This window comes from Trachemys scripta, chromosome 5 (assembly GCF_013100865.1).
Source record: "Trachemys scripta elegans isolate TJP31775 chromosome 5, CAS_Tse_1.0, whole genome shotgun sequence".
Classification (NCBI taxonomy): domain Eukaryota; kingdom Metazoa; phylum Chordata; order Testudines; family Emydidae; genus Trachemys; species Trachemys scripta.
Window position 1 is genome coordinate 68,782,274 of NC_048302.1, and position 14,620 is coordinate 68,796,893.

At 39.5% G+C, this 14,620-nt stretch overlaps 1 protein-coding gene across 8 annotated transcripts in view; it reads left to right on the top strand.

The window, feature by feature from the left end:
* CLCN3 (chloride voltage-gated channel 3) overlaps positions 1-14,620 on the top strand; it is a 136,423-nt gene that overhangs the window by 118,225 nt on the left and 3,578 nt on the right. For 3 of the 8 annotated variants that reach the window (XM_034770734.1, XM_034770733.1, XM_034770736.1), the window contains 5 exons: positions 1,549-1,735; positions 5,508-5,906; positions 6,915-6,932; positions 9,296-9,512; positions 13,222-13,297. In XM_034770734.1, the coding sequence (XP_034626625.1) occupies positions 1,549-1,735; positions 5,508-5,906; positions 6,915-6,932; positions 9,296-9,512; positions 13,222-13,297 (897 nt within the window). The remainder of the gene's footprint in view (positions 1-1,548; positions 1,736-5,507; positions 5,907-6,914; positions 6,933-9,295; positions 9,513-13,221; positions 13,298-14,620) is intronic. The other 5 variants (XM_034770735.1, XM_034770737.1, XM_034770739.1 and 2 more) reach the window with 3 other exon arrangements.

Below are 14,620 nucleotides of genomic sequence, written 5' to 3' on the forward strand. Positions count from 1 at the left end.
TGTTGCCTATTAATTTCATTTGGTGACCCCTAATTCTTGTGCTATGAGAAGGAGTAAATAACACTTTCTTATTTACTTTCTCCACACTAGTAATGATTAGTATAGTATAGACCTCTATTATATTCCCCCTTGGTCATCTCTTTTCAAGCTGAAAAGTCCCAGTCTTATTAATCTCTCCTCATATGGTAACCATTCCCTACCCCTAATCATTTTTGTTGCCCTTATCTAAACCTTTTCCAATTCCAATATATCTTTTCTGAGATGGAGCGACCACATGTGCACACAGTATTCAAGATGTGGGCGTACCATGGATTTATATAGATGAAATATGATATTTTCTGTCTTATTATCTATTCTTTTCTTAATGGTTCCCAATATTCAGGTCGCTTTTTTGACTGCTGCTGCACATTGAGTGGATGTTTTCAGAGAACTATCCACAATGACTCCAAGGTCTCTTTCTTGAGTGGTAACAGCTAATTTAGATGCCATCATTTTATATGTATAGTTGGGATTATGTTTGCATTACTTTGCATTTATCAACATTGAATTTCATCTGCCATTTTGTTGCCCAGTCACCCTGTTTTGAGAGATCCTTTTGTAGCTCTTCGCAGTCTGCCTGAGACTTAACTATCTTGAGTCTCAACTCAACTCAACTATCTTTGAGACTACTTAATGTATGAAGAGGCCCAGGTTTGGCATGAAAATTTGTATTTACACTTTTGTTTGTGTGTTGGGTTCAGATAGACCCCAGAGTATTAGGAGGGTTCAATTACATGAATATATCCTATTTTAGCCAAGAGGGGAGGGATATATGATTAGTAAGATTTGTAGTTCAGCCAATATGTGTAACATTTCCAGCATTGCTGACTGCCTTAAGGAGCAGTAGCAGTGCATTTCCAGAGTTTAATGAGACATTTAGACACAAGTATGTCTTTTCAGAGAGAACATTTGCTCCTCGGAGAGGAGAAAAGATGAACAACAGCAGTTACGCTGCTGAATCGTCACAGTTCTTAATGCTGCTGGCATAAGTAAGGTTTTTCTCTGCTTCTTTTGTGAATCACACAGTGCCAGACAAACCTGCATCTCAAGGTCCTGGTAACGAATAGGAAAATCGGCGCTTAAATGAAGGAAGCAACAAAAATCACAATAGGTTTGTGACTATAGGATGGACTGTGGTGTTTGCCTGGAGAACCAAGTTTATGGTTCTACCTTAAGGACAGGTTGAGCCTTAAATAAAAAATACATAAAATGTAAAGGAAAGATAAACATACTGACCCTTCAATTATGAGTATTTGGGTATCTTTTTATGTTAAATTCTACTAGCTTTACAATGGGAGTTCATGTACCGACTACCCCATAGGTAGCAATTGGAATGTTTCTGTCTGCTTCATTTTCAAACTTCCGGTCAGCTTTACTTTTCCAAACATATATAAGTTCTTTTTCCATGTACTTGTCTTGTGTGAAGTAGCTCTCCAATAATAAGACTCTAACAAGTCGCATGTATTTTAAATCTTTACCATGCTAGCAGTTCTTTTGTTTCTGTTGTAGGTTCCATCAGGTTTGTTCATACCTAGTATGGCAATTGGAGCAATAGCAGGAAGGATTGTGGGAATTGCAGTGGAGCAGTTGGCTTATTATCACCATGACTGGTTTATCTTCAAGGAGTGGTGTGAAGTTGGAGCTGACTGTATCACGCCGGGCCTATATGCCATGGTTGGTGCTGCTGCATGCTTAGGTAACTAAATTATAACACAACAAATAAGAGCCTGATTTCTTTTCTGTTATTGAACTAGATAAGTTTAGGGGTGAAGGAAAAAAGTTGTACTTACTGAAGACCAAGTACAATATTAGAGGAGCTTCTTACATAGAAGCATACATATGTTTTGTTTTAATAGGAAAATGTGCATATCTTTACAGGAAATCATTATGAGCTGAATACTATAAAAGAACATAAGAACAGCCATATAGGGTCAGACCAATGGTTCATCTAGCCCAGAATTGTGTCTTCCAACAGTGGCCAAATGCTTCAAAGGAAATGAACAGAATAGGGCAATCATCAAGCGATCTATCCTATGTGCAGTCCCAGCATCTGGGAGGCAGACGCTTAGGGACCCAGAGCATGGGTTGCATCCCTGAACATCTTGGCTAATAGCCATGGGTAGACCTATCCTCCATGAATTTAATTTACCTAGTTGTTCTTCGAGTGCTTGCTCATGTCCATTCCATGTTAAGTGTGTGTGCTTGCCACATTCACCAGTGCCGGAAGTTTTTCCTTCAGTGGTCTTCTATGTCTCAGTGGGCTTAGTAGGTGACCAGCTCTGGCATTCTATGGAGTGGCACGCATATGCGCTGGTGTAAGGGACGCTGCCCGCTCCCCCCTCCCTCGGTTCCTTCTTACCGCCAGTGACAGTGCTGGAACGTGTCCTTGCTTCGGCAAGCATTCTCTACCCAGTGTTTATTTTTTTTTCCTATCTCTCATTGTGTAAATAGTTCTTAGATTTCATTGTTCTCTTAATAGTTAGCTTAACAGTACTGTAGAAAAGTTAGATAGTCCCCTAAGGGATTTAGCCCAGGGATGGGGCATGCCCCAGTCCCTGGGCTTCAAGCCTTGTGATTGCTGCAAAAAGCCTATGCCAGTCAGTGACCCTCATCAAAGATGTGGAAGTGTTTTGAGGAAACCTACATTAGCAATAAGTGTCACATCTGCAAAAGCTTCAAGCCAAGAACTAAAAAAGAGTGGGACATAAGACTCAGAGCTCTCCTCATGGAGTCGGCCCTCGCGCCGATCTCTGAGCTGCTGAGATTGGACTCCGCACCGAGCACCATGGCATTGGTGCAAAGTGCGCCGCTAGCACTGGCCCCTGACGCCGGTCCCTGTCTCCAGTATCTGCTAAAAAGCAGAGAAAGCACACCAGAAGAGGGTGCTCCCCCACATCTCATACTGGGAAGGGAAAGTCCAGAGAGGAGCATAGGCGTGCGTGGGGCAGCATATCTCCAGAGCTCAGCCAGACACCTCCATCGCCACTTGGCTATCCGGCAATCTTAGGGACCCACCAACCACCCCGGGTAGTGGCAGAGGTGCCCGGCACCTGGAGGTTCTACAGGGACAAGGACCATCTCCCTGACCCAGTCTTCTCTGCTTTCTGGACTACTTGCTTCACTTAAAATATCAAGGCCTGGCCTTCTCCTCGATCAAGGTGTGCCTGGCAGTCATTTCGGCCTTCTATCCCCGCATCCAGGGCAGGTCAGTATTCTCGCATGAAATCAAAATCAGGTTTCTTAAGGGCCTTGAAAGACTTTTTTCCGACGGTACAGGACCCAGTGCCCCAATGGGACCTCAACTTAGTCCTCTTGAGGCTCCCTGGCCCTTCCTTTGAGCTTCTAGCCTCCTGTTCTTTCACATCTGCTGGGGAAAGTTGCTTTCCTTGTGGCTCTCTCTTCAGCAAGGCAAGTCTCCGAGATTAAAGCCCTTACCTGAACCTGAATCATGTCCCTGTTGATTGTGCATTGTGTGAAAAAGCATTTGCTGCTGACTATTAATTTCATTGGGTGACCTCTGGTTCATGTGTTGTTTGAAGGGGTAAATAACACTTTCCTGTTCACTTTCTCCGCACCATTCATGATTTTACGGACCTCTGTCATATCTTCCCTTAGTCGTCTGTTTTCTTAGCTGAACAGTGCCAGTCTTATTAATCTCTATTCATATGGAAGCTGTTCCATACCCTTATTTTTGTTGCCATTGTCTTTACCTTTTTCTGGTCTAATATATCTTTTTTTAAATAGAGTGACTATAATTGCATGCAATATTAAAGGTGTGGGCGTACCATGGATTTATATAGTGGCACTATAATATTTTCTATCTTATCTATCCCTTTGCTAATGGTTCCTAACATTTTGTTAGCTCTTTTTGACTGCCGCTGCACACTGAGTGGATGTTTTCTGAGAACTATCCACAGTGACTCCAAGATCTCTTTCTTGAGTGGCAACAGCTTCGACTTCATTATTTTGTATGTATAGTTGGGATTATGCTTTCCCACATGTATAACTTCGCATTTATCAACATGGAATTTCATCTGGAATTTTGTTACCCAGTTTTGTGAGATCCTTTTGTAACTCTTTGCAGTCTGATTTGGATTTAAATGCAAAGTTTAAATCACTTTTAATATATAGATTAATTATATGCTGTGAAATATAAGACTTTAAATACTGCTGTCCACTTTTTCTTTGGGGCATTGAGATGTTACTGAGCCCTTACTCAGAATGGTATGTAATTTGCCCCATAGTTACAGGTTTGTAAATTAAGAGCTGTTGGAATTATTTAGAAGTATTAGATTTGTACCTGCTGCTGTTTCTGTATTTGTTACTAAAATGTTTTCTTGAGAATACATAATAAGGTAGGCAAAGAGTTTCAAGAGGGTCTAGTGATTTGAAGGGTCCAACTTGAGATGCTATTAAGGAGCTCATTTTCAGGAAATGCTGATCAACCACCTTCTGAAAATAAGACCCTTTGATGGTACAGTACCTCGAGTTGGGCACCCAAAATAAGTACAGACTTTGAACAGATTGGCTTTAATTAAACTTTTGAAAAGCCATTTGTACAGTTTCTTTAAAAAAAAATCATACCAGTAAATAATCAGATGAGCAGGGTGTAACAAAACTCACAGGCTGACAACAACCTCATCGTAATCTTATTTTAAAAAATCCAAAATTTACTTTGAACCTCTTTACTTGTATCTGTAGAAAGAATCTGATATAATTCCAGTTCTTCCTGAATGCGTTCTATCAAATGAAGAAATATTAGCTACCACAGGGATGCGGAAGCAAAAATCTTATCAGTTAATTTTTAGGTAGAAGGGAATATTTCAGATGTTCTCATAAATGTATATACTGTTGATGCTGTTATCCAGCAGGACCCTCATGATTTACAAGAGAGGAAAAATTGCTATTTACTGCATCTTCACCAGTTGTTCAGAGAGGAGGTAATTTTAGTCAGTTCAGGGTTCTCTTTAGAGTTTTCACTTGGAAAAAAAAAATCAGTTAGTAATCCCTTTAGATGTGCAGCTCTTATATTGCTTACCATGGGTTGCCTTTTTACAAACAGTTTTAGTGTTTTTGCCAAATGTTGAACTTTGTGGGCTTCCTTAACCTTCTACGTCATTATTTTCTTTAAAAAACTCAGTAAAGTGTCTTGGCAAAAATAAATCCATCATTATAAGTATTATTTTAAGGTATTGGGTTATTAGTTAATTTATATGACAAAATCAGGCATATGTTTTCTTTCTTAAGAAAATCTATGTTCAGTTTTTCAGGGGTCTCTCAAATGTCCTCAGTTATTTCTTGAGATTTAGCATGCATTGATTGCTATACCCGTTGCTATTAACAGACTAATCATTTGTTGATGTCTTTATTGACAGGTCAGTACTTGGCAGTTGACAGGAGATCAGGAAATTCCTTAATTGGGATATTCTCTCATACTAACATGTTAATAGGCTCCTTTTTTCTTGCAGGTGGTGTGACAAGGATGACTGTCTCCCTAGTGGTCATTGTATTTGAGCTCACAGGTGGGCTGGAGTACATTGTACCTCTCATGGCTGCAGTAATGACCAGTAAGTGGGTGGGTGACGCCTTTGGTAGGGAAGGCATCTATGAAGCACACATCCGGCTGAATGGCTATCCTTTCTTGGATGCTAAAGAAGAATTCACTCACACAACACTGGCTGCTGACGTTATGAGACCTCGAAGAAGTGATCCACCCTTGGCAGTGCTGACACAGGATAACATGACGGTGGAAGATATAGAAAACCTGATCAATGAAACCAGCTATAATGGTTTTCCTGTTATAATGTCAAAAGAGTCTCAGAGACTAGTGGGATTTGCTTTAAGGAGAGACTTAACTATTGCAATAGGTAATTATTTTACAATTCTATAAGATCATACGTTCTCATTCAAATGCATTAATACTTTAAAACAGAATTTATTATGTATGTCTTAATTTTGTACCTGAATGTTTCGTGTGTTTTATAGCCCAGATATGTAGCACAGACTGTTTATTCTTCTCCTATCACCTTGATCAGGAGGCTTAGAACTTCTTTTTACAAGGGTGTCTTGCAATAATAGGTTCTGAAACAGGGCACACTTCCATAAAAACCATGGTAGTTGCCACACTGGAACAGACCAATAAACCATCTAGTTCAATACTCTATTTTCAGCAATGGCCAGTGCTGGATGCTTCAGAAGAAATTATGAAACAATGGACCTAATTGTGCAATATAGTACCATGGACGGAAGAAAGATGTCATTTATTGCCATTCCCATAGTTTTTGTGGCTTTGTGCCAACATGTCCTCATCTGAGATGAAACTGTTAGAACATGTCTTCAGTACCCCTGTAACAGGGGCTTGGGTGGCTGCGTGGCTTAGTGGTGAGATCGCCTGGCTCTCAGACCCTGCTGGCTGAATGGCCTCAGCCTTTAAGGCTGGGGTGGGAGGCAGGGGACCTTCTCCCCCAGGTCCCAGCCCAGGGAGGACCCTTGAACAGGGGGATTGGTGTCCCTCCTGGCAGGGAGTCAGAATCCTCTCTCCTGGGCTACTTCCTACCAGTCTGTTCAGTTTGGGATGTGGCCCCTCTAGTCTGTCTACTGGGCAGCTTGCATCCCCCAGGATTCCCTCTGGGGTCCAGATCGCACCTTGCTGTGGTCCCAGGCTCCTTCGGTGGAGCAGCCACAAGCTGGTGAGGGCAAGTCCCACAATTGTCTTTGTGGTTCACTCAGTCAGTTACCTTCCGTACTGGGGATTTCCACTGCAGTCTCCCTTGGCCGGGAAACCAGTCCTCCATCCCTTCAGGCAGAAAGATAGTTCCTGCCACTTCATCAGTCAGCCCCTAACTGAGCCAGGCTTCTTTCTTTTATCCCCTCAGGCCTGGCATTGGCTGCAGGTATAGTGGGGCGGGGCTAACTGGGCCCAAAGGCTTTCTTGAACCCCTGCTGTGCTGGCTGGCGGTTTCTCTGCTTCGTCACAGCCCCATTATCATCATTTTCATGCTGCAGAGTTCTCTGGGAAATATTGCCTGAGTCACCCCTCTAAGGCCACCTGAATCTGACTTCAAACTTAATATAAAATTGTATACGTTACTATAAACCCTTGGGCTGTTTTATGAATTTTGATTCAAAAGTTAGAAAGGTTAGACCAGTTTTGGCATTACAGCCATGTCAAACAGGTAGGTTTTTTTACAGTGACAAGGTGTACTGTCAGTAAATGTCTAATACTGTAATTGATTTTTCTAGTCAGTTTCATATCAGAACACCACACTCGGCTTGAACCCGCTTAAATATAGTGATTTGATGTGTAATATTTTTGAATGTACATGCTGTAAATTGGAACATAGCAAAATTATTCATTTAAAGAGACATAACACTTATGCCTGAAAATGTTGTACCTATTATTATTATTATAGTCAACACCAAATACTCCCTGTAACTGAAAGACTAGAGGAAAATAAGTTATTTTAAACATTTTTTTCAATTTGTTCACTTTAAGTGAAATTCATCTGTGCAGGGGGCAGAATTCAAAGTCTATATATATTTGATTCTTATCAAGATGCCGGTAATCTAGGACTAGGTACCTCAAAATGTAAAAGAAAGTTTAATTTCAAACTGTTGTCTTTCATTTACGTTTGGAATACCTAATACTAGATTACAGGCAAAGATATTTATCTTTATAAGAGTATTTTTTTCAGGCAAGATTCATTTTACCATCTAAATTACACAGTGGAAATTATTCAGTCTTAAATTTGTATATCAAACGAACCATTCTTGGAAATGATGTGAGTAGGGAAGCTTATGTCCAAAAATGAGGGAAGACTGAAAAGGGAAGGAAGATTTGGCACAAATAAGCAAATTACACAGATTCATAGGAACAAATAGAGAACATTTGATCAGTTTTAACGTGTGTAACTTTAGCGCCCTCGTGGTCAAGATGGAGTCTGCTCTGCAGGTAGCTCTGACCAAGAGAAGGCGCATGCAGGGAAAGTCCCTTCCACCCTCCGCGCACCTGTTCCAAACCCCCCAGAGTGACCATACATACACAGGAAGAGCTCTGATTTGTCCTTGTCGGGCGATTCCTCCCTGGCACAGTGCTTCTCCTGGCTCCTGTCATGGGGTGTCCCCGATTGGCAGCTGTGTCCCTCCCACGCTTCAGGAGGTTCTTGGCTGCTTCCCTCTGTGAGAGTCTGCTTGCTGCAGCCCTTCTGTCTGGAGCGCCAGACACGCACACCCTGTTGCTCTCCCCTCTCCTGCTCCCCCTACCACCAATAGCACTTCCTCCTTCTGCAACAATCAGCACTCCCCCCCCCCCCCCGGGAAATATATTTAAAGGGGACATGCTCTCTAAAACCCCTGTTATACCCAACATTACATGACAAACCTTGGCAGCATCACCACATGAGTGCAGTTTCTTCCATGCAGTGGTCAGACATGTGCTTCTTCCACAATAGATCTTCTCCTCCTCCCTTTTATTGTAAACGAAAGTTATTTATTGTACTGAGGGAAATCCCACGCAATGTATACAGCAGCCACTATTTAAAAACAAAACAAAAAACCATTCCCATGGTATGGCACAAATATATCAGTGTAGTAAACAAGCAATAGGAAATAAGTCATATTTGTTTACTTTTTTTAATGGCACTTACTGTATATTAAGTCTCCTTAGGCTTCCAAAAGTTCTCTTGGAGTGACAGGGAAGGAGAATGTTCTAAACTTTCAATGTGCCCTACCTACTCCAGATTTGAAGCTCAGTTGATGGTGTTTTATGACTTTCCATATGAATAGTTTGTTCCTTGGAATATTGAAATGAAATTTCCTCATGTGTCATATGAGCACCCCATTCAATCTCCTTGGCACCCTCATAGGAATGTGCTTTGGCTTCAGCAGCGGAGTGATGTGGTAACAATAAGACCATCAATGAGAGTGCACACTATTGAGACAGTCCTCTCTTATGAAACCCATCTGTTTCTGTGCACTACACAGATAGTGGCTGCCTACTGCCTAAGACATTATTAAATAGCATGTATATTGCCCAAATGGTGGTAAAGATTTGTTCCACTGCATGCCAACATGCATGTTTGAGATCGTCACTATATTACATTAAAGACAGAGTATGACTGAAAGTCATATAGTCTGATGTCTCTTCTGCTGGTCTCTGTGAAGTGCATGTATTGGAGAGAAAAGAGCCATTCACTGAACTTGCAAGTTGCACTAAATCCTTTAAATCCAAGAATGATTTTTTTCTCTTTTATTATAGAAAGTGCTAGAAAGAAGCAGGAAGGTATTGTTGGCAGTTCCAGAGTCTGTTTTGCCCAGCATACTCCATCACTTCCAGCAGAAAGTCCTCGGCCTTTGAAACTTAGAAGCATTCTTGATATGAGCCCGTTCACCGTGACAGATCACACACCAATGGAGATAGTGGTGGATATTTTCCGCAAGCTGGGTCTGAGGCAATGCCTTGTAACACACAATGGGTGAGTACAGCAGCAGAAACACTGTTCGTTTGGTCAGATGTAATACTGGTGACTAGTGTAACATGCTGACAACTTAAATTTAATTCCTATGTGATTCAGGCCTATCACATTTAATGACCTCGTTGCAGTCTGACCTCTGCAATGGACAGCCTGTAGCTGAGCCAGAAGTTGAACTTTTCTGGTCAATTTCAGTTGCTGGTGAGAGACTGGAAATGCCAGTTAAAAAGCTGCAACTCACTACAATTGTTCCAACAGGAACAACTTTGAAACAAAAAATTCTATCAGAATGAAATAGTAAATTGACAAATAACCATTAAGAATTAAAATTGCATGCAAATTCAAGGGAAAAGCTCATTTCATCTCACTTCCTCCCCCGCCCCCCTTCTCTGTACCCGTTCTGACATTGTCCATTTGCGACCAGTCAAAAATGGGCTGCGGAGAGCAAAAGCATAGTGGGGGGGGGGGGGGAATCAAACTGGTTTATTTTACCTTTATACAGCCTTATTTTTCTATTTTGAAGTAACAGGTATAAAATGCATGATAATGTGATGTTTTCTTTTATTCCCACTGGTTTCCTCGTGAGGCAGGGGATGGGAATACCTAACTTACTACACTGAAAGCTTGTAATGAGCTTCCTCTTTCTACTGTGAACCAATAAGTAAAAAGTAATTCTCCATTGCCATCCATGTAAAAATATCTATATTCTGTTACATAAACACTATAAATCCAAATCCATTATGCTTTGTTTTAAAGAAAATACAAAATGGTTATAGGATATTTTTTCAGATTTTAAGGCCAAAAAAGGAAGCATTATGATAATCTAGTCTGACCTCCTGTGTAACACAGGCCATGGAATATTTCCCAGGACCAGGGACTTCCATGGGATTAGAACTGATCCCTCTGGCACTGCCAATAAGGGCAATACCCATAAGCCACCGAGGGTCTGAGTTCTGTCACTTTCATTATAGGTTTTTCTCTTCCTCATGTCCCAAGTGTATGTCTAGGCTGCAATTGGACAGGCCAGCTGACTCAGGATACGGGGCTGTTTAATTGCAGTATAGACATTCAGCTCGGGCTGCAGCACAAGCTCTGGAACCTTCCCATCTCACAGGGTCCAGCGCTCCATCCTGAGCCCCAGTGTCTACATTGCAATTAGATAGCCCTTAACCCAAGCCCCAGTCATCTGGCATGGGCCAGCCATGGGTTTTTATTTGCAGCGTTGGCATACCAGGTATTAATAGACACATTTTTTTAAATAGTCTCTCAATCAGTGCCCCCAGTTCTGCACACACAGTTAATTCAATTGCATTTGCAAGAGACAGAATTTGTCTAGAACAAATTTGGTCTTCTGTGAGGCACAATAGGAGGCCCAGATTTTCAGTTTTGTATTTTTGTGTTCACATTGTGCTGAATGCTTCAGCTGTAGATATGTGATCTGCAAATGCATGGGGAAAAAAAAGGCTCTCAAACTTTTAAAAGAAAATGTGCCCATTTATCATCAATATCTGCACGTTTCACAGTGGAGATTAAAAGCCTGTGGTTTAAAATATCCTCAGAGCTTTGCTTCTGGCATATTAGGAGCCAGGTTGCTATTACTTAGTTTTAAAAGTTCAAGCCAGAACCATTTTTGTTTTCTGAATTTCAAAACATACTTCAAAAATATAACTTTAAGAATAAGACTGTATATATGAGTGGGACTATGGGGGCTTGTCATCATATCATGATCTGTCAGCTAAATAAATAAATAATAAACTTTTGCACTGTTTAAAGGCTTGTTATAATTGCCTACTTTCTAAAATAAACTGCTCCTCTTTCTGAGGGACTGTTCATTTACTTTACACTTTGCTTTCACGTACCTTCCATGTGAAATATATGAAATATAATTAAATGTAGCAATCTCTGACACAGTTGTCATGCTTTCCCTTTAGTATACATTTAGTAGACACCTAAGAAGTGGAGTATTCCTTACTAATTTCATGTTGTTTAGCATGAATGACTGTGGGAGGATAAACTTGAGAACTAAAATATTTGGGTGGAGGGTTTATTTGTTTTGTTGTTGGCAAATGGACTGCTGCTATGAATTATTTATTTTTAAATTGCATTATTCAGATGATGCCAACTTGGAAGCATGATTAAAATGCATTTGCTTCAAATTTGTTCTTTAATACATGCATGTACTGAAAGAATAGTGGGAACTTTCTGAAACTTAAATAGCTTCCTAAAAGCCTTTCTACTTCAGGGTAAGGGACTCTCACTATCAATTTTAAGTCAGTGTACATGTCTAATTACATTCCTGAAACCCAATTTGGGGAAAGAAATCTGTAATGCTAAAATTTCTGGGAGAAATATTTATATTGAGCTGTTCAGTACTATAAGTAGCTTCTACTGCAGCTTAGAGCTCAAATACAGGAACCTAATAATTGTTTTGGTATAGTCGTTAATTATAAAGCAAGGTTAACCAAGCAAAACTAAAGTCAAACACTATTATGAATTTTAAACGGTTGCTTTCAGCATAAATTAGTGGAAAATGTGGAATGCTTCACTAATCAGCTGCGTTGTAACAATAACCATTTTTGTCCTCTTGCTTCAGCTTGTAAACTTGTTACTTTGTGAGCTCAGTGTTCACTACAGGTCAAATTTTAAACCTAGTTCGTGATGCTTCGGGTAATGGCAGTAGCAAACTGTCAGGTAGACAGAAAGGGCTAATGTACTCTAAATTTTGGCAAAAGGAAAACTGGTAACAGAATCTGTATATCAAATATGGTCTCAAAAGGCAGCCTTTAGTTTTGCTTGGTTAACCTTGCTTTATAATTAACAACTATAGCAAAACAATTTTATTAAAACTAGTTTGTGCAACAATAACATGTTACAGTTTGAGGGGTAGCCGTGTTAGTCTGGATCTATAAAAAGCAACAAAGAGTCCTGTGGCACTTTATAGACTAACAGATGTATTGGGTGGGTTCACCCATGAAAGCTTTATGCTCCAATACATCTATTAGTCTATAAGGTGCCACAGGACTCTCTGTTGCATGTTACAGTCTGGACTAGTAAGCTTGCATTAATTGATAGTTGTGATGGTAAATTAAGGACTATTGGGGTGCATAGAGAGTAGGTTTAACTTGTTGATTTACACTAATGTATTGATTCAATGAGCCACTCCTGATTAAAAATTGATTTGAGTGGAGAATTAGGCCCACTATGGCCTGTGCTACAGCTCAGAATGATTTTACTGCATAGGGTAGCTTCAAACGCACTATTTCTTTGACTTTCTAAAATCCATAGTTTGATTTTAGTCTTGGTCATCTACTGTGACAGGCTAAAATTTTAGCTCCCAATGTTTATACAAGCTTAGAAGTAACTGCTGAAAGAAGGAAGTTAAAGTAAATTTCAGTTCCAATATTTTTTATAACTGGGAGACGTATGAATGGATATTCAGGCAGGTGAATGTGATAATGGTAAACTTACATCCATATTTGAATATATTACTCTAAGGTTAAAGATGCGTTTTTTGTGCCATGTAGAAAATGAACTAACAATTTCTTTGAAAGGGTACTGATTGTCAAATCACTCTTCATTTAACTACTTCATTATTAGCATTCTTGCAGTCCATGTTTTTTCATTTTACTCTACTCTAAACCTTTCTCATTATGATTGGAAGTTTTTTTTCATTTGATTCACACAGTTATTAGCATAACATGATCTGTTTCAGGATTGTCTTGGGGATCATCACAAAGAAGAACATATTAGAGCATCTCGAGCAACTAAAGCAGCACGTCGAACCCTTGGTGATTAGATATATCAGATCTCCTAATTAGACATGTTAGAAGTCAGGAAGCATGAAACTTGTGAACTGTTCAGTGTTCTCTTACAATGACATCAGCTGAACAACAAAAATCTTCCTGTACAACAAATACAATAATTTGTATTAAGGAGATTTTAATGTAAAACATTTGTAAAAACTAAGCTGTTAATACAGACATACTGCTACACCAGCTAAAAATTTGCTGTTAATCACAACATTAAAAGAAAGTTAGAGAGATCAAATATCAGAAACTTTATTTGATATTCTTGAAAGGATGGGAAATGATTATATTATGCCAGATGGGAAAAGGCCAAGCTCGGAAACTCTTTCCTTTTCCTTTTTTGTTAATACATATTAAGATGCTTTTGTATTAAAACTTAAAATATTTCTTTGTCAGATCTTGGCAGCTTTAAGTAGTTGATTAAGCCAAAAACATCTATTTAGTTTTCTGACAACCAAACCAGAATGTAATTTGTACTTAGTGTAGCATTAGACCTTCCTCTGCTATGCCCCATGTGTCTGCATGCTTCTAAAGAGCAGTCCTTTATTTTTGTTATGCACTGTATGTCTTGCTGCTGCTATCTGTAGCAATCAGTGTCCCTTCCTAAGATGTCTAGTTATGTCCTAAGCCGCTGAATGGCTTGTTAATATTTTTACTAGTGCCTTCCTAATCTAAATATAGTATTACACTAAGATGTTGTGATCTAACGTTAGTTATCACTTAGAAAATATCTTAATTTGGACGTTGGTTGCTCTGCAGTTGTTGTATCTGTACTAAACCTGCCCTCCAAATGTAGCTGCTTATGTGCAAAACATGTTAATTGTTTTCACATTTTATTTTAATATTTCACAAGTATTTCATGCCTCCTTTAAAACAACAAAACAAAAAGTACTAACAGATTAACAAGATCAGCAGCTCATGCTTTCTGCTTTCTGCTTCTCCTGTGATATTATCCTTTAGGGCAGCTTCACTCTTTTTGATATAACACACAGTTCTATTCTTAATCACCATTAAGACCTTTTCATAAGAGCACAACATTTAAATTTTAAAATGTGTACAGTCTATTAAAATTGGTAGTTTCTTTATCAGTTTACTTTGTAAGGTTCTAAACTGGAAAACAGAACATCTGTTGATTATTTTGCTTAAATTCTGCTCTCAACTGTTTGTGCTCTTATGAAGATACCAGACTAAGCCAATATTGTTAGCCTGGAAAGATCCTCTAAATTTAATTTTTTTAAATAGTTTGATTTGGTGTCTTGGTTTTTGGCCATCAAGCAATTTGTGACTTTTGGTGGCTAGTTTGGA